The sequence below is a fragment of the Pagrus pagrus genome (genome assembly GCF_965226575.1).
Source record: "Pagrus pagrus genome assembly, chromosome: 24".
In the NCBI taxonomy this organism is placed as follows: domain Eukaryota; kingdom Metazoa; phylum Chordata; class Actinopteri; order Spariformes; family Sparidae; genus Pagrus; species Pagrus pagrus.
Window position 1 is genome coordinate 18,374,780 of NC_140206.1, and position 23,624 is coordinate 18,398,403.

Sequence of the window (23,624 nt, forward strand, 5' to 3'; positions counted from 1 at the left end):
GGATCCACAATCAGGGGTATATTCCAGTGTATTTCCATTTAGTAGTATAAAAGTACTTTGGAGCAATGCCTGTGTGGGTACAAATATTAGAGATCCCTCAAAGATTCATCCTAATGACTAGTAGGTGCCTAACTTTTCATCTAGTCCCACCAGAAGTCAGTTAATATTGTAACATCTATTCAACACTTTGGTTTCAGCCTGAAATGTCTCTACAGCTACTGGATGAGCTTCTATGAAATTTGGTACATATGTCCTCCCTCAGGATGAACTGTCATTATTCAGATGGAATAATTCGAGTGACTTTTCATTTAGTTACAAAATATTAGCATGCTAACATTCTAAGTAGGTGACCCCTGTAAACATTAGACGTCTTGAGTAAGCCATTAACCACTAAAAGTAGTCCAAAAGAGGTTAGCTTCTTAGCGTGACATACATATAATGTTCCTGACATTCATATTGGAGTGTATTGCGCAGAAAGACAGAAGTAATGTCAGAGGGTATTCTGTATAGACAATTGCTCTATATAAACAGCAACATGGTGTGAACATGGGTGTGATTCATTTACATCAAAAGGACCTGTGGACTCAAATCAGGATTGATTATAAGGCAATACGAGTTGGAAAAAAGCAGTCATCTTTATTGAGCATGTTTTCACAACACTGGATACTTTTAGCCTTTCATCAGTTTGTATCTAGAATGTAACTGTGGAGTCAAACCAATTGATGAAAACCGTTTCCCTTTCCAAGATCAGGTGGATCTCTCACCTTTTACCTTCACTAGGCTCTAGAGCCCTTTCACATGTCCAGGTGAGCAGCATCTTCAGCATTACAAAACAGAGGTACAGAGTAATGTTAAACAGCTGAAACCAGACCTAGGCTCAATAACAGTTGTAATTAATCCTTTGTTTTAACCTGCACAGAGTTTCATGTGATTGAGGTGTACTGCAGTATAACAATGCCAGCTAAGTCATTAATTGCACAAACATACTGTATGCTGTAGTGACTCTCAAACACTGACCAGTTAGTCCACATTTTCAGGCACTCTTTGTACTGTCTATAAAGTGTCTCCAATTAAGGCTAAAACAAGCAATGAATGGTGTTCTGCAACATCATTTTGCCCAGGTCTGGCTGAAACCATGAAGATGAGAAAGCAGGAGCAATGGAACAGAAAGAATGGCTCAGGGTTGTTGTGTACTGCTGTGGTCTGAGCACTGTGGTTTAGTGGCATTTGTGGGTACCATCATGCTCACAGGCTGAGCAGTGTTTCAAAAAGTCAGATAGTCCTCTTGCAGACACATCACTAGGACAGCAGGAACCTCATGGTTAGACACACCAGTGTGAGTAAGAAGTCACTCATTCCACCTTGAACAACAACCACCACTGACGTGCCCATGACAATACACACACACACACACACACACGCACGCACGCACACACCTGCTCTGAACAACTTGTCAGGAACCATCACCAGACTGTTGTTGTCCGTGACACCTTAAAGCTTTGAATGCATCAATGCAGTTAACCTTTTTTGCTGTTTCGCTTGTAGCCAACACTGTTACTTTCAACAAGGATATATTCGGTCGGTAATAGGAAAACCCTTTTTTTTTTTTTTTTCTCAATAATCCAGGTCTTTTCAGGAGATTTCAACATCTCTTGGTTTTCATCAGTGAATAGAGAGGTGTCATAATGCTGGCTCAGGTGTAAGAGAATAAAAGATTACATGACAACAGATGGTTGTATATGGAGAAACGATCTGATTATAGGCATTGGTGTTGTTCCTGGAACATTAAAATTCATGTCGCTCCAGGACCATCATTGCAACTGATCTATCACATTTTTAGGATGTCATAGCTTTGCAAACCGTCGAAAGACCAGAAAAATACACACATGGGAGAGCTTATCCTTTGTAACGCGTCTTTTTTTCAACCCACACCATGTTTGCATAAACCTAACCAAGTATTTTTGCCTAAACCTAATCAAACTGTGACAAAAAAACTAAATAAATGAATAACACTGGACATGCCAACAGTTTTACGATGTGTAGCAGTGAACAGGACAGGAACTTTCTTTGGCGAGTCAGAAAAATAACCATACTATACTATAGTCGACCACCAACCATTTTCAAAGCAGCTTATCACTGCCCATATTTATGTTTCTTGTTTGGCAGAGACCTCTAGCAGCTTTTGTATTTAGTACAGATGCAAAGGTGGAATTGAAGAGAAGTAGTATAAAGAGCAAAAAGTCTGTATAGCCAGGAGTTTGGGGATGGCTGGTCAGATCAAAAAAGCACAGGGCTGTCATTCAGGAGATCACTGTTCGTGTCCATTGTGAACAGTCAATGGTGTTTTAACTTACTAACGTCATGTAGATAATGTAACATAAGTTACTTATGTAACGCAGGTACATTTGTAACTGAAGTTAGAGAAGTAACAATTATTTTTTTTACCCAAACCACAATGGTTTTCTAAACCTGACCAAATAGTTTGGTTGCCTAAACCTAACCAAACTGTGAAGGTACAACAAGGATCCGGTACGCCTGTCACTGGTACGCTGCAAAGGTCATATTGTTTTGGGAACGGTGACATATGTCATTTTGGGATTCAGAGGCAATCCAGGAACAACAACAACAAAGCTATGACATCACAATAGTGTGTTTAGTCAGTTGCAATGATGGTCTTGGAACAACATTATGTATGAAAACACCAACACTGCAATATCAGACAAACTGTACATGAGCATCTGTGCACAGAGAGAGTTATCTCCCCCCCCCCCCCTGTATGACCAGTTGTAGGTCACACAGTAACATCTAAGCTAGCTCTATTTACCAATTACTACTGTGAGACTTGGTTGAAAGTTCCAAAAAGCAAGTTATCAGACCTTGACATAAATTCTGTACCATTTAATACCAAATTTGAAGATGAGAGGAAACTGTTAATACAGCCTAACAGCAGTGTGTACGGTTAACCATGAGCGGTAAAACAAGCTTGTCTTCAGTTATCGCAACCACTTATCAGGAGGCAAAACAAAAAGGTACATGTTAAAGGATCAATGTGTTGGCAAGTTAAAGTGTATATGCGTTAATAAAGCCATTGGCTTCTACTCATTTCTGTCTGGTATGAAAATCTATAAGACTCTTGAAAAGTGCTGTATAATCCTTCACAATGAACATCCAGTCTGCGTTGATTTATGTCAGGGCTAAAATTTCAGGTTAGGTTAAGGTTATGATAATCTTGGACAAAATGAAACCAAACAAAAAGTACAATGTGATGGTTTATAGAACTCTAATTTCAAGAGTCTGCCAAATAATTTTCATTTTGTACTGAAATGACTGGAACCCAACGGATGCATGGAATGGTAAAAGAATTCAATTTCTTAAATACAGCATATGGTTGGTTGTAATGTATATATATGATAAGGTGTATACATGATTTTAAGAAAATGGCCAAAAAACACTTTAAGGACATTACACACACTGTGCATGGTAAACATTGGCTTTTGCAGACCTCCTTATTGGATTCACTTATCCGTTAATGTGTACAATGCAATGAACTGTTAAATGTAACATTCATGTGCCCATTTTGTTTACACTTCAAATAAGTGGTCAAAATAATCTGGTTAAACTTCAGATGCATTCAAAGCCTGTCAGGTAGTCTGATGACTTGTGCTGCTTGCCCTAATGCAGGATGAGTTTTAAAATTAAAAAGGCTCATGTCCAAAACACCTAAACAAGACCCAGGTTGTTTAAAAACAACTGTACCAGTGAACTGAGTCTGTGTGCAAGAACATCATGCTTTACAAATACAGCCTATTCAACTGAACAATAACTCTCAAAAAAAAGGAAAAAAAAAAAAGATTTGCCTGTTCTGTGGGGGGATTGTTTTACAGTCAATTATCCAATTAATGCTGTTGAACAAAAAGTGGTTACACCTGTTTTTATTCTCAATGAATGTGACAGATCCAAATATAAATCTGATCACAGTGGTGTGTCCTCACAGTACTGTCTCCCCCAGAGTCAGAGAAGACGATAAATATCAATGTTAGGGGTACATAGGTTCAAGACATGTTGAGCTTTTCTTAGAACAAAAGACTGGAAACAGTGGGACGGGGTCAGCCTCACCTTTCAAAATACTTAAAACTATAAGATATAATATGACAGCTATGGAGTTTTTGAAAGGTGGACTATTTGTTGCACAGAGCTAGGTTGATTGTTTCTGCCTGCTTCCAGTCTTTGGGAGACACTCTGGATGCAATCGAGATGAAATTTAAGTTCATCCTCTCATTTGATGGAAGATATGATAGATAACACGCGTTTCTCAAAATGTCATTGTTCTTTTATATGTTTGTTAACAAATATCAGTGAGAGATCAGATGAACTAACAGCCTTACACTGATATTGTTTTCCACTGTGGGGCTAACATCATAAGAAGGGATTGTTAGGGACATATCAGGGGTTTTTAAAAGGCTCTGAGGCTTCAGGACTGACTGACTGACCCTGGGTTGCAGCTTTGACAAAACAATCAGCTTGTTCAGATTGTGCTAAGACTTTTGTCCTTACTTGCCCAGTGTCCGATCACAGTTCCAGCCCACCCACAAGGAGATCTGGCATGGCACTGCTTATTCAAACACTTAGACATGTCAGGTCATTTGTCATGGGGTCAGAGGATACATGTTGTATTAAAATGACAGGCGTAACCACAGCCAGAGACTTCGGTCAAATGGACTAAAGATTTACAGTGACAATGAAAAGATCTCTTTCATAAGTACACACTGCCTTCTTGACTACATGTGGAGGTTCCATATAAACTTGGGTTATATTGAACAGAGAATCTGCAGTGTGAGCTGTCTATTGATACAAGACTAAGCCAGAAATAGACAACACAAAGTGCTTACTGGGGTTTCACCTATCAACTGCCTGTATAGGTTGGCACAAGAAGAGCTCTATGTCTGCATTGGAGAACATCACCAGTGACTGGTCTACAAGCGTACATCCTCCAAAACGTGCACAACACGGTATTGTAGTTCCAACCGCACTGATATATAAATACTGTTTTTTATTTTAGATTTGTTAACACAGGAAGACATGGAAATAAAATGCTTCAAACAATCATGGCGACCTGTGGCCAAAAAACAAACATTCTGAGAATGTCTAAGTGCACTTACACAGCTCTGACAAGATTTAATCTAACCTGCGGTGTCACCCCTACCCCCCCAAAAGGAAAAAAAGGCCCAAAATAAAAAAGAAGAAAAACAGCTACTTCATAACGTGCCATTTTGGACCAAATGACAGTAACTTTCAAGATGCTTACCTTGATCAAAAATGGACTTGGTAGAAACAATAGCCGCTGACTGTGAGTGGAATGGTCAGTGAGAGCTCTTTATGGGAAACTTAATATTTTGGAGTAAAGACTACTCTAAGACTAGATTTCCTCTGTCAATGGTCTGTGAACAAAAGTTCAGGGCTGCTCTAACACATTTTTGTTCAATAAATGGGGTTTATGCTGACATGTTTATGCATCTTCCCAAATTTACATAGTTTCATATTTACCCTCCCATTTCCCCAAGTAGGGAAGCTATCACAACAGGCAGGCATGAAAAATAACCCATTTTAACCTTAAAATAAATAATAAGGAAAATGATCCTCTCTGTACATAGAAAAAAAGATGGGGAGGCTGCAGCACATTCACATCATGTGGATGTGGGGGTGGGTACTTTGATCAGGAGGTCTCTGTGCTTACACTGACTGATGTGGGATGATGCAGGCACAGTAAAAGAACTACTACAATGCTCTATTGGAACCATTTCTCTTCTTTCATTATTGACTTGCATTTCCTCCAAACATACTCTGGTCTGTCTTTTGTCACCTTTTAGATTGTGTCTGATAAAGGGCGGGGCAGGGTTTGATGGGCTTTCTGAGAAGGAGTCCGTTTGCTGTGTGTTTGTAGCAGGGGCTCAGAGCATGCCAAACCCTTTGGCATAGGTAATGGCTTTCAGCAGTCTCTCCCTCAGCTTCTCCTTGCTGCTGTATTCAGGCAGCAGCAGCACATTAAAGCAAGTGTGAGACGTTGGTAACCTGCCAAGACAAAACAACAAACAGCTAGTCAGTTTTCCTCTTTCCAACTGTCACACACAAATCAGCATCAAACATTAAAGACACAGTTCACCAAAAATGAAAATTCACGACAAACCACAACAAAACAGTGTTGCAGCATAAACCAAGTCTCCAGAAGCTCCAGAGATCCCAAATTGATTTGGACTGTTGACACAAAGTCAAGCTCATACACCCACTAAAGGCTTCACCTGGCTTTCCACTTGCATGAGGGAAGTAGATAATGACTGAATTTTCATTTTTGGGTGAACTTTGCCCTGTATGAACAAGATGCAGTCAGTAAGGCTTTAAAGGTATGTATAGTTGAGATCAAAGCGAAGGTTGAGTTTGAAGATGGGCGTTGGGCCAAGCAAGCCCCTTGTCAACATTTGTGTCGATGCACTCATGAAATTTTACAGGTGTGTAGTTGGGATGAAAATAAAGGCTGGATTCAAAGATGAGTGTAATCTGACCTATAAGCACTGGTAACTAGCTAGTGACTAGATGTTGCCTAGTCTTGCAATGACAAGATGGTCTCTAGTCAAGTCAATGAAGCTGATGAGGTTAAACATTAAATATATTGTCTTTGTACTAGAGGTCGACCGATAGTGGATTTTAAAAAGACGATATAAGGAAAAAGCTGAAAGCAGATTAATAGGCTGATATTAAAAATATATAAATATATAATTAAAACGGTCATTATTTTTTGTTGGTGAAAGCTGGACAGGTACAACATAGTCATCTATATTCATATTTTAAATGTTTTGATTTCTTTTTTAAAAGTAACACTGTCTTTGGTATTAACTTTATTAGAACTATTGAACATTAGGGCCCTCTCTCTCACCCTAGTCCCTTCCAAAAAAGTTACAGTGAAACTCTGGATTTGTAACATTAGTAAAATAGAGCAACTTTAGAGATGTGCAGGACAAAGTCTTTAATTTGAGTTAAAAAGCTAGCAGTAGCTGTCTGTTTGATATCAAGACACAAGACCTGGAAACATGTGATTTAGTGGATTACATGGTTGAATCTGTTCTGTTTACAATGGACGATGAGCTGTTCTGTGGCTGAACTGGCCAGGGTTACTTCTGTTGTGTGTCCTGTTACATTGTTAAATGCCACTCTTACAAACCATTAATGTTCGTGTATGTTCCCGGGGTAAGGAGGATCCTAAAGTGCTCGATTTCATTTCATGAATGGATGGGTAGCTATGTGGCTGGATTATTTGGAAGAGAGAGCGACACATTAGTAAGTACAGTATTAAGTAACGTAACGTTAACAGAATGGTTTCTGTTCCTGTCTGCCTGACTGCCTTCAGTGTCCTGTCCCCATCGTGGACAAGGTGATGGTGTGGCGTTATATATTTGAGACTAGATAAACTAAAAACTGATCAGATGAGAGAGGTCTGGCTATGCGAGACTAAATATGACTTGAATGCAACAGTTGTCAGCCTCCGGTAAAATCAGCTGTTCCAACGTTTAATGTTACCCCGGGACCGCAAAGATTTATCGGTAGCCTGTATTTTCTATCCCTATCACCAGAGTAATGTGTGGAAGGTGTTTCATGGAGTGGAGAAATACCTTATGAAAAAAATATGTTTAAACATTAGTCTTAGTCTACATTGAAAAACATTAATTCAAGTCTGTCGCACATGTATGGCTGCTGCATATCTAACGTTAATATACAGCAGTTACCTGTCTGTGTCAGTTTGTTTACTTTAGATTAAAAGAGAGGGAGATTAAGAGAATTTAAACATTTTCAGCAGAAGTGGCCCTAAAATGATGAGGATTGACTCAGCATAACCTCCATGCAAAATGGTGACGTACTCCCCCTGTAGTCGGTGGAGGCTGCGCAGCCATCTGCAACTATCGGAGCCAAGTTCAGCCGATAAAAATAGTATGTTAAAAAGGCCCTTTTGGTGCCGATTAATCGTCCACCTCTACTTTGTACTGTTTGCAATTGAGTTATCTGCATGTCAAAAAGGATAAGCAAATTATCACATAATGTTTTACCAATGTTTTACACAGTGTCACAACATTTTTGGGATCAGTGTTGTAGAATTAAAATGGTGAAATAAGAAATAATCTACTAGAAATAAGTTAACTATTTACAATAGACAGAGCTGGGGAGCAGCATTATGGATAGAGGTGACGCACCTGTCTGTGTCAGGGCCATTCTTGGCAATTATCATCTTCAGCTTGCCCAGCCCACCCACAGGTGCTCTGTCAGTGCCAGTGGTGAACTGCAGAAAGAGACGCTTCTGCTCCTCACCAAACGAGTGCAACGTCTCCCAAAACTCCCTTCAATGCAAATAAACAACCCGGACAGTTAGAGTGTGCAGAGTTAGCATTTCAAAATACATACTGATATTTACTTAACTGTTTACTTAACGCTGGTCAGTCAACATGCACAAACTGTACATACATACAAACACACACACACACGCGCGCGCACACACTTACTTGATGATTCGAGAATCTCTGTTGTAACCTCCATCATACTCTGTTGTCTCTTCAAGTGCTAGGAAGTCCAGGTTCTGCAGGTTGTGACAAAGACAAAACGAGGATGAAAATTAAATAAATGAATTATTTAAATGGCAAAAATGTTAAATGTGTGGTGGAAACAAATCTCACTCTGCTTCCACAGATCAGGAGCTCAATTTCTTCTGGTCTGAAGAGATATTTGAGCGGTGACTCGTTGGTGACCATGTGGAAGCCTCTCCTGAACGCTTTGAACTGCTTCTCCACACTTTTGTTCAGCATGTACTCTGCATACTGTGCCACAAACTCCTGCACAAACACACATCAACAGAGACTGTTACTATTAAATGTCTAAATCATAATTGGCACTTATTATCCCCACTTATCCTATTGGTCAATTAACCCAAATCCCATTATGACATAATTAAATCTTACTGACAACAGTAATAAACACTAATAAATAATAATAATAATAATAATAATAAACTCCTTCATGTTCATGACATGAATCATGTCATGGTTATGATGGTGTCATGCCTGCCTTATGCATACCCCTCAATATAAAGTGATACCAGTCAGAAAAGAGCTGGTATCTTGTATGCATACTAAAGAGGAAAGTTACTGTGTAGCAACTTTTTAGTGAGAACTTGCTTAAATACATGGCTCACCTCTTATTTTACTTCCCTTGTATTGGGGTAAATATCCACACTGACATGCTGACTAACCTATGTGTGGCCAAAAGATCTTGAAAATATAGTTTATTTTACAGCTCACTTAGAGAATTGCTTTCTTAACAGTTCATGATGAGAAGATGGATTTAGTAGTTAAGCTTTTGAATTCTTGTTAAGCTCATAATTTTGCTATCACACAATCCGAACCGCATCAGAATTCAGTTGAAAGTAGACACACAGAAGTGAATGGCCAAACACACTAGTTCACTATGTGCTGTGTGAAATTGGCCATTTTCTACTTTTTCAGATGTTTTGTTGACCAAACAATAACTGTAAGCTTCGCCACAGTCGCAGCCGTGACAAAACAGTACCGCCATGACAAAAATAAGAATGACAAACTCTATGACCTACAGTCTTAGGGAAAGACCTCAAGAAAAACATTGAATACAGTTTAAAAATGGCTTCCATTTTCTGTTGGCTCACCTTTCTGTTTTCATTTGTGACTGGAATCTTGTCCCCATTTTCCCTTAAATCGTACATGAGTGGGTTCCCAAACAGGTCTGTCTGGGAAATCTGGAAAGTGATCATCATGTCCTCTTCAACGCTGCCCTCGTATTCTAGCAGCTCCGTCAGGCTCTGGTACAGAACCTTTTCAACACAGTCAGATATGTAGCATTGCTCATCAAGTGACAAAAATGGCTGTTCAGAAAAGTAAACTCCCAAAACCACAATCAAACGAGGTACTTTATTGGCATCTTGTCACTTTAAGGTTACTGGCATTGATATTGTAAAACCCAGCCCTAATAGCTATCCAACTAAAGAATCAGAACATTTAGTGAGGCAGTTCTTACCGGGTTGGCATCAGCCAAGTCCCTGAAAGTTCCTTTCTTGCCCATCAGCTTCCTGTACACCACCATAGGAAAGTGGACATCCAGGATACAGTTGTTATAGATGGCCAGACCAAGAACAATGCCAATCAGAGTGTACTGTCCCTCATTTTCAAATGATGATGGGTTGAACCAAAACAGTTTGGTGCGCTCGTCATACGTGAACATGCCTACAGGCGGAATAGATAACATAGGAAAAGTGTTAATACACACACACACACACACAATGTGTAACATACTCTTACAGCTAATGGTTACAAAAACATGTCCAAGAAACTTCGAGTTCCAAGAGACGAAGATGAACAATTCAAGTTACAACTTTTGGTAAAGCAACAAACCTTCCTGAGCGAGGAACAAAGAGCAGGATCTCCAGAATTAGACATTAAAAATCGACAGCTGAGAAGAACCTGTGTATTACTACCAAGGACTTGTAGGAGAACCTGACAAAGCCAAGAATAAAATACAGCACTGACTATATGAAAAACACTAATGAATCCTGAAGCCTTTTCAGGAGCAATGCTGTGATGTGTGTTAGAGTTAAGGTCATTGGCTTGTTATTATCTTTCCACCTGTCTCTGCCAAGCAGTGCTTGAACATCATTCAGCTGGTGCAGAGTTTGAAAGAGAGACTGAAGTTAAAGATATTAACAGTATCCGTTGTCAGTGGCATCCATGTTGTCTGTACTGCACATGTGCAACTCTCAACAGAGGTATCTCACTCCTTAGAAACTTCTGTTATTAGCTCTGGAAAAAAAAAACGTATCCAATTCAGAATATTATTTATTAAGACATATTAAAACAAGTTTAACGTCTTCTGGGTGAAGTCTGATGAGGTATATGATCTGCTACTTTCTTCCCTGTTTTCCCTGTTTTCCAGTGCATATGTGATGACAAACAAGGAAAAAACAGAAAAGCAAACATGGATCCTGGCAATGTGAAAAAACTCAAATGCCTATTTTTAGTGGGTTGACCCATACTTAAAAAATCTGCATGTATGTGTTAGTTTTGGTGTGGTGTGATGACAGCACAGTGTATCAAACCAATAGGGAGACATTAGGGCTGGGCGATCTCGAAACGGGCTCGCGATCAAATTTATGTTAATTTCCGTGATAAGCCTCGTACATTTTTACTCGATATTGATAGGTCTAACAGCCTATCACTTGGCAAAAATGAACGCTACCGCATCCAGAGTCCAAGCCAGCTAACTTCCGGTTTAGCGCCCGGCTAAGTTGAATGGGGATTGAATTTAATCGGGCGGCCATTTAGACTGAATGGCTCAAATTCTGACCGCGGACCGCCCCAAATAAATCAATGCGTGGGAAACCGTCATGAAAAATATATACTTTATTTTATTTTACAGTTGTACTTAAATATGTCAGGTATGTTGTGATCCACTTTTTTGTCTAGGTTGTATAAATAAATGAGATGTTTTCTGCCCTGCCAAAGGTACTTGTGCCAGATAAATATTTTTTGCACAGTTAAATATTAACATTCCACTTTCTTTGTCAATAAACTAAAAAAGTTAAAATAATAAACCCTCTGGTTTCTTCATACTTGAGTCATTATAGTGTTCAAACTGGCAGCATGATCAAATTATATATTGTGATAAATATCGATCAATGTAGGGGGAAAAATCATGATTATATTTTTTTGCCATATCACCCAGCGCTAGGAAACATGGTGAATTTTCAAATCTGGGGCTGTTTTGTCTCCTCTGAAGTTGCATAGAAATGACTCCAACCCGGCCAAGGAGAAGTACCACTACATTCTTCAGAGACATGCTACACCCTCTGGTTTGCATCTTTGTGGAGAAGGATAGATAGACTCCAGCAAAACACACATCAAAGCTTTGCAAGAACTACTTGAAGACCAAAGAAGGCCAAGAAGCCCTGACTGCAATGGATTTCCAAATTCAACAGTCACCTGACCTCAATCCTGCTGCAAAATGTATGCGAAAACAACGCTCACTCAGCCACCACACCACTGTAGCACGCAAACTGAAAATGAAAGTATGTACAAGGTGAATTTTATTACCCTAACTGTCAATTGTAAATTTCCATTACATTTTGAAAGAGTTACTCCCTGTTCAACCTTGACATGATAATGCTAACACAGTCTTACAGAACAGTGGAATAGTTGTACAAGACTTTTCAGGTGCATTCAGATTCAGATTTTATCAAACTAGTCCTGCAATGCTACATAGAATCTATTGAAAAGCCATGTCCTTGCTGAACCATATCGCAATCAATATGGTTAATACAACCGACTTAGTTGCTGAGATATGGCTATTCAAGTGTGCTTCCTACTCATCCAATAAGCTTTGCAAAATAAATGCTAGTTGTTGTGCGTTTGTGTGCTTTTTATTTACCAATATCTGGGTTGAAGATCTCCTCCACCACCAGCTGAAAGAACTCTTTGGAAACACCGCCTTCATCAACACCTTGCTCTCCTTCAAACTCCACATACAGCTGCTTCTTCAAGTCTGCAGGATTCTCCATTGCTATCATTTCCAGCTACAGAAACACAAGCAAAATTGATCAGTGCAATGTGTCAGACTAAACCAAATGTATTGAAAAGGAGCATTAAATGTTATGTATTGAACTAGCACACACATACCCTGACCAGAGCATCGTCGATGATGTGGTCTCGGCGCACTTTGAGTCTCAGGTAGGGGTTGAGCTGCTGACCCTGCACCAAGCTGTAGAGCACAGTAATACGCCTCTCACTGTACATGCGGATGCGGTTGTCATAGTAAAGACCCAGGTTCTTGGTGACAGCGTTCAGGATGAAGGGGCAGGTCATAAAGGAGAACTTGTTTTCAGTTTCAACCTTAAAGAATGTGTAGTCCTTGTCCATTTCCAGCACCTCATTCAGAGGCTCATTGACAAACTCCTCAAAGGGAATGAGTGGCCGCCTACAATCGTTAGTTCGGATCCCCAACTCTGTCTCCAAAGGGTCCACCCGAGGGCCCTTCTTGTTCCGCCGTTCCTCACCCAAAAGCTCCTGCAGGGTGAGCTCACTGGACTCTGGGATGGGCTCATCATCCTCTTCCTCGTTGTGCTCGACATCGAGGTCGCCACCCAGCACATTTGCATAGTAGACGATCTTCAAGCACTTGGTGGCCGCCACCACAGCGTCATCATCATTGACCAGGTTGCGGCTGTTGAACTCGTTACTGATCACCTTGTAGGTAATGAGCTGCTGGAAGGTCTCCACCATGCGCCGGATCTGCTCGGCACTGTAATGCGACCACAAGCGTGCAAGCTTGGCCTGAGCTGCCAGTGGGAGTTTGCTCATGGCCTTGCAGAACTGTGGGAGGGCTATCTCCAGGTACTCTGGGCTGTGGAGGTTGCTGTTTTCCATCACTATTACAAACAGGTTCAGGTAGTTCTGGTCTCGTGAATACACATTGTGGTACGTTAGGTCACACTCTACGTTGGGCGAGAGGTAGACCAGTGCATTCAGAAAGGCGGCTTCTATCTTTTCATTGGACAGCAGGCGCTCATAGACCCGCCGCACTGCTTCTATGTCCACCGACACCTCATCAGGGGCCAGCTTTTGGACATCATTTTCACCTGAGGAGCCCTCTCCGAGCCTTGATGATGAAGAGGAGGCGGGGGAGTCCTCCTCCATAGCTGTAGCAGAGCAGGCAGCTGCCTCCTTCTCATCCTCATCCTTGTCCTCATCCTTACCTTGAAGGGACTTGAGTTCCTCCTTGGTGTGAGGTTTGGACCTCCGGAAACTCTGCACCAGGCCCTCAGCACTGGAGAACACCCGACCTATTACCCTGATCAGAGGTGAGTAATCTTCTTTCTCTCCACAGATGTCCAAGATCTCATAGACTTTTTCCTCCGTCAGGTAGTTTACATCTACATACAGAATCAACAAGGTTAAAAATAAAAGGGAAAAAAATGATTAAACTAACGGATTATATTCTCCACAGTCATAAACTGTATGAGTGTAACAGTGTATTCTGCTCTATGTCTCTCATCAGCACAGTAGTGAGTAAATTCTGAATGTCTGGCATCAACTCACCTTTGAAATTGTCCCGTACGGAGTGGACATCTTTATGGTTCATCTTCCTGTTGCTGCAGGCTGAGTTGCTGTGAGCACTGCTCTCCAGGTAGGCTGAGGCTGTGCCTTTCTTTGAGGGGTGGGGGTCACATAGCTTCGCATTAACCTTGTAGAGCTCCAAGGCTTTGACCGCTGCCGCGTTGTTATCCATGCGGTTGAAGCCAACTGATGAGGCACACCATGAGTTGGAGCACGACTCATTCCCACAGCCCTCCGTTAACTGGTGGTAATAGCGCTCTATTAGATGTTTGGCAGCTGCTCGCTTCCTACATTCAGAGGTTAGAAACAACAGGTTATGAGTATTTTATGAATCCAATTTATTCTTCATTAACAGCAGTTAGTACAATATGGGATGAATGGTAGAGATTAGAATGATTCCCATGATTACAACGTAGGTAAGTGCTCATTTTATTGGACAACTCAAGAGAGTTGCATCACTGTAGTGGTGGTCATTTAAGTGTTAAAATGAGAGGACAATTGCAATATATCGCCATTAAACGAAAATCCATTAAATTTGGGTTTAATTGGTTTAAGTTAGGGAGGCAAAATATGTATCGGGCCGAGATATTTATATATTTTTTCTGCACGATATTGGGAAATGTATATTATCAGCTTTTGATTGACATTGGTGAAACTCTATCCAATAAATAGAGCCATTAATATTAAGCCAAAAAGCTTTCATAGGCCTAACAAACGCAACATGTACAAAGTCTGATATAATATGTGGCTACTTGCTCCTTTAAAGTCTGCAATCCAAAAATAAACACAAGAAGAAGAAGAGGTTAGAAACTGCTATTTAAAATATTAAATCGTGACATTGTCTGTGGTCTTATCTGCAGTTAATTATCGGTTATCAGCTGAAAAAAATCCATATCGTGCAGCCCTAGTTTGAGTGGCATGACATGAAGCATCTATACTTTGCCCTTTCAAGCACTTTAATATTAACAAGTGCCAAGACAGATATAATGGAGCTCGAGGAAAAATCTGACTTTTTAGGCTGTGTCGATGTTGCCGACAGGAACAGTTACTCCCACATGAGATTTTTTTTTTTTTTTTTTTTTTTTTTCCCACATGAGATAACTGCTGGAAGAGAGCGGCACCAATACTGGATTTATAAGGCAGATACCAGTCTCAATATTTGAGTGTTAACATAAACTGAAATAACAGCATAAAATATTGCCGATGCTTTTTTTGGGCATGAAAGTTCATTTTGGAGCTTTTGAATAGTAATTTCACATTAATACATTTTAATTCAAGGTCTAAACAAAGAATGCCATTGGTTTCATAGCTTCAACCATGTCTATCACGCTGATGAAGACCATTTTTTTTAAGAGATCGAGCTGTGCTCCTGAAACGAGAACTATGTAGTTTTAGAGAAGAAATTCTATAATACAAACTCAGAAATATTTATTTTCCCCATAACTGAATAAACAAGCTGAGGAAAATGACGTCCCCCAGAACACTGTTTGAAGCTAGAAAGGTGGCAGGGTCCGCCATATATAAATATAATAATATAGATAAATGTAAAACAGTATGCAATTGTGTTGTCCTTCAATGCCAGTTTGTTTAGCCATTAAAAAAACAATCAATGAAGATCTTTCAATTCTGATTAAAATATCTTCTCCAAAACTACAGAGTGCACCTTTAAATAAATCATGTTAATGTCAAACTCTTTAAAATGAAGTCAAGTACCACTTAGTGCACAGTATTGAGTGCCACTTGGAAAAACATATGTCATGCTACTATGGTTTCCCATTCACTTGTCATAACATTGTTATACCAACCACACTCAGGGCTTTGACAGGAAGAAATGAAAACAGAAGTGAACATAGACAAGCAAGGGTGGGCTGAGTTAACGTTGTAGAATGGCAGATTTCAATGCATGGTCAGAGACACACGTGCAAAACTGTAAAATGATTTTTGACTTACATTCGGCTTGCTTCTGGGTTTTCTATTTCAGGCTCCTCGTAATCTCTAATTGAACAAACAAACAATAACGATAAGAACTTCATCAAAGGTCACGATGTGCTGCACTGACATGATAATTACAAGCAATATTCTTGTCTCTGATGGTTGCATTGGGGACTCTGGAACAAGACTTGAACTTTGATTCAGAAATTGCGTATGCCTTAAGGACAACATGAAACGACAACATGAAACGACACGCTTGTTAAATAGCAACATTGGAGTCGGTGCCTTGCAGCTAGAAGCAACCAGGTTAGCCCTACAGTGATTAGGGTCACAGTCAGTGTATTCTGTTAAATGAGTAGCGTTAGCTATAGTTAATAAACGCTGTTACTGCATGTCAAAATAGCATTTAACAAAACCCTTGACTCAGTCTTAGAGGTGCATTTGATCTAATCAAGCAAAAGACATGTCAGAGACCTGGGCAACCTGACGCTGACTTAGCAAGCTAATATAGCATAAACTAGCTAGTCCGCTGGCCTAAGTTCAACTACCGTTATTATTCATGCAGATTCACGTTTCCAAAGTACTAAAAAAACAAACATTTTTTTAATCAACCAATGCTTGCAATGCAATTTGCATAAATATACTGATAAAAAACAACAGAACAATAGCATCCACACAGCTACCAGCAACAGCTAGCTGGCTATCACTTTCCGTGTTTCTCCTAGCATCCCCGGCAACCCCGACTCTTTCCTCTACGCGTCCCCACCTATATGGTCCTCCTGCGGGGCTAGTCTCGGCCTGTGGTGGCGCACACTCACAGTCCTCCTTCTCGTCGGAATTCATACGAGACTTTATCCTCAGTTGTTTGTTATTCTGTTGCTGTTTGTGAATGTATCAAATCCTCCACAGACGAGTTCAACAGCACGACGGTTTAGGCGTAAACGAGCAGCGACGAAGGATTTTCTATTCAAAACTTCATTCACGGCCTTCCTACTGCAGGCTCTTTCCTCTGCCTGACGTTCACAGCCATCTTGACTTCAACATCAACCCACGTCCCACAATGCACTGCGTTGTAGCTGCAAGACCTGCTGGAATGGATCGTAATGTTAGGAACTGGATTCATTTTCATCATTCAAAAAAGAAAACACATCTATAATGTCATATTGGGGTGAGCAGAGATTCGGTTAAATTCGGGACAGTCCCGAATTACGACGAGTTTTTCTGGTCCTCCTGTTTTTCCCCAAAATTACACAAAACTTTTGATTTGCCTAGTTAAGTATAGCCTAGTTAAAACAACGTTGTGAAACTAAGTGTTTACAATACATGTTTTTACAATCATCATCAACATTGGGCGCCACATATTGATTTTTTTTCTTTCTTTTTTTAAATGGGTAAAATCTAATTGTGCACTCACATTGATTCTCTCAGGCCCTCATTACCTCTCTCTCTCTCTCTCTCTCTCTCTCTCTCTCTCTGTCTCACACACAAACACACACACACACACACACACACACATACACTGACAACAGACCTGTGCGTGAGCTCTTCTTCTATGAGCACACTCTGGATCAAAACATGATCATTTCTCGGAGGAAATGTAGTAATAACTAACTAGGTAGAAATGTATCTTCCAAAGCCTACTGCAGCCTTCCTAAGTGGTGTTGGACTGAAGGTTAAAATTAGGTTCAGGCTATTTTATAATGATAGAGATTAGTGAAAGTGATCTGAAGAACAAAATAATCATCTAATAGCATATTTGTTACTCAACATGACACTGGAAACACAGGGCCAACTGTCGCCGCTGTTCAGCCCCCAGAACACTGTTTGAGGATTGAAATGTGGCAGGGTCCACCACATATAAACAAAGTAAAACAGTATAAATTGTGTTGTGTTGTTTGATTAAAAAAAAAAAACACACTAAACAATTGTTTGGATCAATCTGACATCATCAGAGTGGTCCTGGTCTGTCTTTACAGGAAGTCTGTACAATGAAAAAACATGTTATGTTCAGTGGCATATAACATTCCATTTCTCAAGTATAAGGCTGTCAATGGAATTGAAATTAGGTTGCAGCATTTACTACTGGATCATAATGAAGCCATTTAACCACTGGGTGAAAGACAAAAAAATGTGTAAAATTTGTTTTTATGATATAAAAAAACATTTTATGTCACTGTTCCAAATGCCATGCCATGTAATGTGTCACAGCACTGTTCAGGTAAAGTGGGACACCATTTTATTCTTCATTCATGCTCTAAAATAATCAGCTTGCACCCAACATTGTAGTCTAGAGCCCAAAGTCTTGGGGTTATAGACTCTCAGAGACCCACAGGATCACTCGCAATTTTAGCCGACAGTACTGTCTTTAAGAAGCTGAGGTCCACTCATTTTTTAAGCTAAGCTGAAAGTAGTGGTATAATGTGAAACCACAAACCTCAGGCATCTATATCATGCTATACAAATAACTTTGTTCTTGTGGAGAGAACCATCTGGCAGGGCTTTGAAGCCGAACTTGCCATTCAAAAGACCCTTTTCTTTATCCATTTCTGCTCAAGGAGGTTTGTTTCTGCTGCCATCCACAACGGTACTGCTGCATCGCTTCCTGATTACCCAGCAGGCCGAGGGTCATAACGTGTGTGCATTAATCACATGTCCAAATAATAAACGCTGTCAAGTGGACTTTGCGTTAACGCATTATTATCAACTACATTATTAACTTTGACAGCCATATGAAATAGGTATATAAGTTAGTTAATAGATAACGTGTATTACTATAGTATTTTAATAATAATGTAATTAAATAACAAAAAAAACACAACAAAAATTAATAACATTGTTATTAAAAGTACAGTTATTGATGTCATTGTTTCTTTCCCTTATTTTGATTCCTTGTATGTATGTGTGTATGTTTATATGTATGTATCAGAATCAGAATCAGAATACTTTATTAATCCCCGGGGGGAAATTGTTTTTGTTACAGATGCTCCATGCAAAGTAGAAATAGAAATATAGCCTGAATGGAAACAAGAGATAAAGATATAGATAACATAGTAAAGTAGACAATAAAATAAAGTAATAAAATAAGATAAATAAAAAATAAAATAAAATAAAATAAAATAAAATAAAATAGACAATCTTAACTGTTCAATGACAGTATATGTGTATGTTTTCAATGGGTGTATGTGTAAATTATGAATGGTTGACAGGCAAAACATAAATAAATAAAATAAAATAAAATTTAATTTGATAAAAAGGATTAGGTTTGTAAAAAATGAATGAGTGATGACCTGATGGAGAGGGGTTCTATTGCAGTGTATTGGATGGAGGTTGTTGAATGGGTGTGCAGTGCCAGAAGGCGTAAATGTAACTATCAAGGTTGTTTTGAGTGCAGTTTGTACAATTTTCTGGTGTGAATCCCATTTTTTAAACGTTTTCTGTCCAGTGAGGTGATTTCTATGGAGTATCTTGTATTGTATTAGTTGTAGATTTGCGTTGTTTTGCTATTAGGTAAATGTTTTGGCACATTTGGTTCCAGAAGTTGGCATCAGGAGCAATTGATTGGTCATTTACCATTTTATTGATGGTATGGATATTGTTTTTTCTGAATGTGATATTATTCTGTATATTTTGGAGAAGGGGTTTTCTTGCCAAATGGATGGTAATTAATTCTGCTTTTGAGGGGGGTAGATCTAAGTTGGTGGCTGATCAATGATTTCATTTACAAGTATTCCAGAAATTGTAGCTCCCAATGCCATATTCCTGGACCTAGTGGTGGAATGAAACCAGTGTATTATTCTGAAAGATGTGTTGAAAGTGTGTGATTCCTTTCTATGACTGAGTGTGGAAATGAACTGGTTTCTTGTTGATTAGAATGTCGGGGTTGTTCCAGATGGGGGTGAATTTAGAAGATGTCAAAGTAGAGTTTGTGACTTTGTAGAACTCCACCAGGCTGTCAGGGTAGCTGATAGGTTGGCTGAGAAGTGGTAAGTCTGAGATCAAAATGTTATTGCAAACTGTTGGTTCCGTATCTAATCAAATGTTTTCTGATTGGTGGGAGTGGATCCATTTGAATGTGTATTGAAGTTGATTCCTCAGGGAATAATGATAACATTTTTTTTTTTGTAGATTTGTTTGCATGATTTTGTTTTTCCAATAGAATTTGGTGATCTGAGTCTAGAGCTTTGTATCAGGAGAGGGTGGGTTGAGTAGGGATCATTGTGAAAAGGTCATTTATTTTAGGGAGTATTGTCATTTTAACGGTTGCTTTTCTGCCCATGTTACTACAACCTGTTACTATGTAGTGGAAGAATAGAGGATTTATGCCAGTGTATGGAGTAATTAGCGATGTTGGAGTATGTTTAAATGAGTTTGATAGTTTTCTTTAAACTAAGTGAGTGATAAGTGAGGGTTTTGAAGGAAGAGCAATATGTCATCCGCATAAAGACTAATTTTATAATGTGTGGTTGGTGTCTGGATTCCTTTGATGTGGGTGTTCTGACGAATGGCTGCAGCTAGTGGTTCGATGAAAATGGTGGAGAGAAAGGGAGAAAGTGGGCATCCTTGCCTAGTCCCCCTGTGCAATGTGAAGCATTGTGATTTAAGTCCATTGGTGATTACACTGGCTGAAGGTGCAGTGTGTAGAATTTTAACCCAGTTGATAAATGATTTCCAGGCTTTTCCTGCATCTAGTGAAATGATGATGGTTGCTGTTTGCTGTAGTGATGTATAGTCAATTAAAAAGTCTGTGGTTGTTACTGAATGAATGTGTACCTTTGGTAAAGCCGGTTTGGTCTGGGTGGATTATGCATGAAATAGTTTTTTTCTATTCTGTGAGTGAGTGTTTTACTGTTGATTTTAATGTCCACATTCAGTCGAGAAATTGGGCTGTAACTAGATGGTAGCGTCGGATCTTTGTTGGGTTTTAGAAGCAGTGAGATTGTGGCTGTGTTCATATTTGCTGGCGTTCTTGAATTTTTGTTTTATTTCAGTTAAAAGTCTGTTAAATAGCGGAGCTAAAATTGACCAGAAGGTGCTTTGTTGTTGGGGATGAGCTTGAGGGCAGTGTAAGGTTTGGCCTCTGTTATTGGTGAGTCAATCAGGTCAATTTGTTCTTGCTGTAAAGAAATGACTGGATGTCCTCTTGAATGTTTTTTTTCCCCGAAGACTATAAGTTAGCATAGAAATCTCTAAGAATGTTATTTATTTACTTATTTAGTTTGTAAACTCCTTCATGGTACACAAATTACAGAACATATATACAGTTATTAATAAACAATTATGCATAAACACATAGTGCATCTTTTGAATCTGCGTCAGGGTGTACTATATGTAAACAGCAGCAATATGATGGTGATGATAACATGGTCAACATCTCTATGTCAAAAGTTCGACACCTGTGAAACACTATCCATCAACTCTGACTGCGTGTGAGCACCAAGCATCGCTGTTAGTCCACCTCTCCTCTCCCAGCTGTAGTCCTGCGCTCTGTCGGCTCAGATCACAGTCCCCCCAGCAATTGCAACAGCTTGATCTGAGATGTTGTGCTGAGACAGGTCTATGTGGGCACAACAGCCTCTGATTTCATGTTGTTTTGTCAGCCTGAGTCCCATTGTGTCCATTTCCTTTTCCTGTGACCAGACATCAGCCAGGAGCAGCCTTAAACCAAGCTGGATTAGCATGACTCTTATTCTGACTCTCTTCCTCTCTGGGCTGGTCCAAACGGTCAGGTTGGATGGTCGAAAGACACCATGGGCCATGATGGTCTCAAAGTCTGCTGCTCTTGATCCAAAACATCTGCTTTCTTCTCCAATAGTTAACAGTTTTTCTGCCATAAGCAGTTCTTGTTTCAGCAATAGAGTGGAAAAAATTATGTTCAAAAAAACAAAAATGTAGCATAAATTGGAGGAGCTAATGGCCGTTGCTTCTTCATGCACCACTGATTTTAACAATAATCTGGTAGTTTTATGTACCAATGGTATCAATGGTAATATAACCTTGTTAGACAAATGCTAAATGCTAAAGCAGTGGCTCATCAAGTAACAGCTATTGTCATGTCCTCTCTTTCAGCTTTCCATGCCCTTTCAGCTCCTGAGATATGATCCACAAACATATAATGCATACAAGCACAAATAGGTAAGTGTATCACATGACAAGTCCTTCAACATGAAAGTCATCCAGTCTAATACAGAAGTTTGTATTAGTGCTTGGAAAGATTCACATTTCTTCATTCAAATATTGATGGGATCAATTGTGATCGACAGTCTCGGGTGATTTTTAAAGGATAACTACCGTTTTTTACAACCTGGACCTTATATCTAGCAAAATATACGATCATTTACTCACCCAGATAACTTTGGTGTCATTTGAAGTCGGTCAGACGAAATTAGATCCAGTGTAGCGCCGGTATATCCATATAATGCGAGTGACGGGGCACCGAAACACAGCCTCTATATAACGCATTATCTGCCACGAAACTAGTTCATTTCACCAATATTTTGTTACGATACGCTAGTGCTATTCCCCTCTGAGTCCGGGCTCTTCTGTTATCAACATCCGGGGTCAAACTAGCAGTAGCAGCTACAGGTAAACAAGCCGGCTGTCGCGGGTGCGCGCGCAGCTCAGAGATGACATCTTCCAGGTCAGAGGTAGTAGGTCAACCTACAGACCCCGGATGTTGACAACAGACGAGCCCGGACTCAGAGGGTAATAGCACTAGCGTATCATAACAAAATATTGGTGAAATGAACTAGACAAAGACACTATCATTTTGCTATAATTTATGGGCACAATTGGACATTTGTTGATTACCAACATTCTTACAAGCACTGTACTTTGTACTTTTCTAAATTAAAACTGTATGTATGTAAAAAAGAGTCATAAAGTCTGTTGTATATGCAGTAGGTGTATATACAGAGGAAGGGCTCATGTGTCTACTAAACTAATTACATCCTGTTTCTGTGTACAGGAGAGGCAGGGATCATGGTCGCTCCTCTCACAGCTATGAACCAGTTTCTCGGCTATGCAGGGAACAATATCCTGTCTGAGAAGAAGCTGCTCGGAATGTTTTTAAAGCTGGTGATGTCTATTTCAACACCGGAGACCTCCTGCTCCATGATTACAGGGACTTTCTTTACTTCCGTGACCGCATAGGAGACACCTTCAGGTACCCCCTATCAAGGGTGTAACCGTCGTATAGATATTGTGGGGGGGGGGGTCCAAATGTGAAATAGACACGTCCCCCCCAAAGTATATGGTGGTTACGCCCATGCATGCAAGGAATCACAAAAATGCTGAAATTCTGCTCAGAGGGCAGAAGTCCAAAAAATCATAGCAGATGTTTGTTTTCAAAAAGTATTTGAGTACAACTCTGTGTGTGTGTGTGTGTGTGTGTGTGTGTGTGTGTGTGTGTGTGTGTGTGTGTGAGAGAGAAATCAAAGCAAAAGAATGGAAGCCTAAAGAATCAAAGCCAAATAGAACCTAGCAGTCTGTATAAGGTTTTCAACATTTCTTCAGTCTGAGTCT

At 39.8% G+C, this 23,624-nt stretch overlaps 1 protein-coding gene across 2 annotated transcripts; it reads right to left on the reverse strand.

Annotated features, from left to right (window-relative positions):
- Positions 1-612: 612 nt before the first annotated feature.
- LOC311253513 (ubiquitin-protein ligase E3A) lies at positions 613-17,168 on the reverse strand. Of its 2 annotated transcripts, none has more exons than XM_084347535.1 (11): positions 16,922-17,168; positions 16,122-16,166; positions 14,154-14,458; positions 12,735-13,987; positions 12,487-12,631; positions 10,084-10,289; positions 9,716-9,880; positions 8,715-8,870; positions 8,544-8,617; positions 8,238-8,381; positions 613-6,069 (listed from the first exon to the last, which is right to left on the reverse strand). In XM_084347535.1, coding segments are annotated over exons 2-11 (2,571 nt in total). In that variant the 5' UTR covers positions 16,124-16,166; positions 16,922-17,168; the 3' UTR covers positions 613-5,948. The 2 variants fall into 2 exon arrangements, with proteins under 2 accessions (XP_084203661.1, XP_084203660.1); XM_084347534.1 differs by having other exon boundaries at positions 16,870-17,168.
- Positions 17,169-23,624: the final 6,456 nt, after the last annotated feature.

Bases quoted from the DNA above. Each gene is read 5' to 3' on its own strand.
- LOC311253513 (XM_084347534.1), bottom strand. From the start codon at position 16,946: ATGAATTCCGACGAGAAGGAGGACTGTGAGTGTGCGCCACCACAGGCC. The intron at 14,459-16,121 runs GTAAGTCAAAAA...CTCTGAATGTAG, and splicing joins AACCCAGAAGCAAGCCGAAT to GAAGCGAGCAGCTGCCAAAC. The intron at 13,988-14,153 runs GTGAGTTGATGC...TTCTGTATGTAG, and splicing joins CGTACGGGACAATTTCAAAG to ATGTAAACTACCTGACGGAG.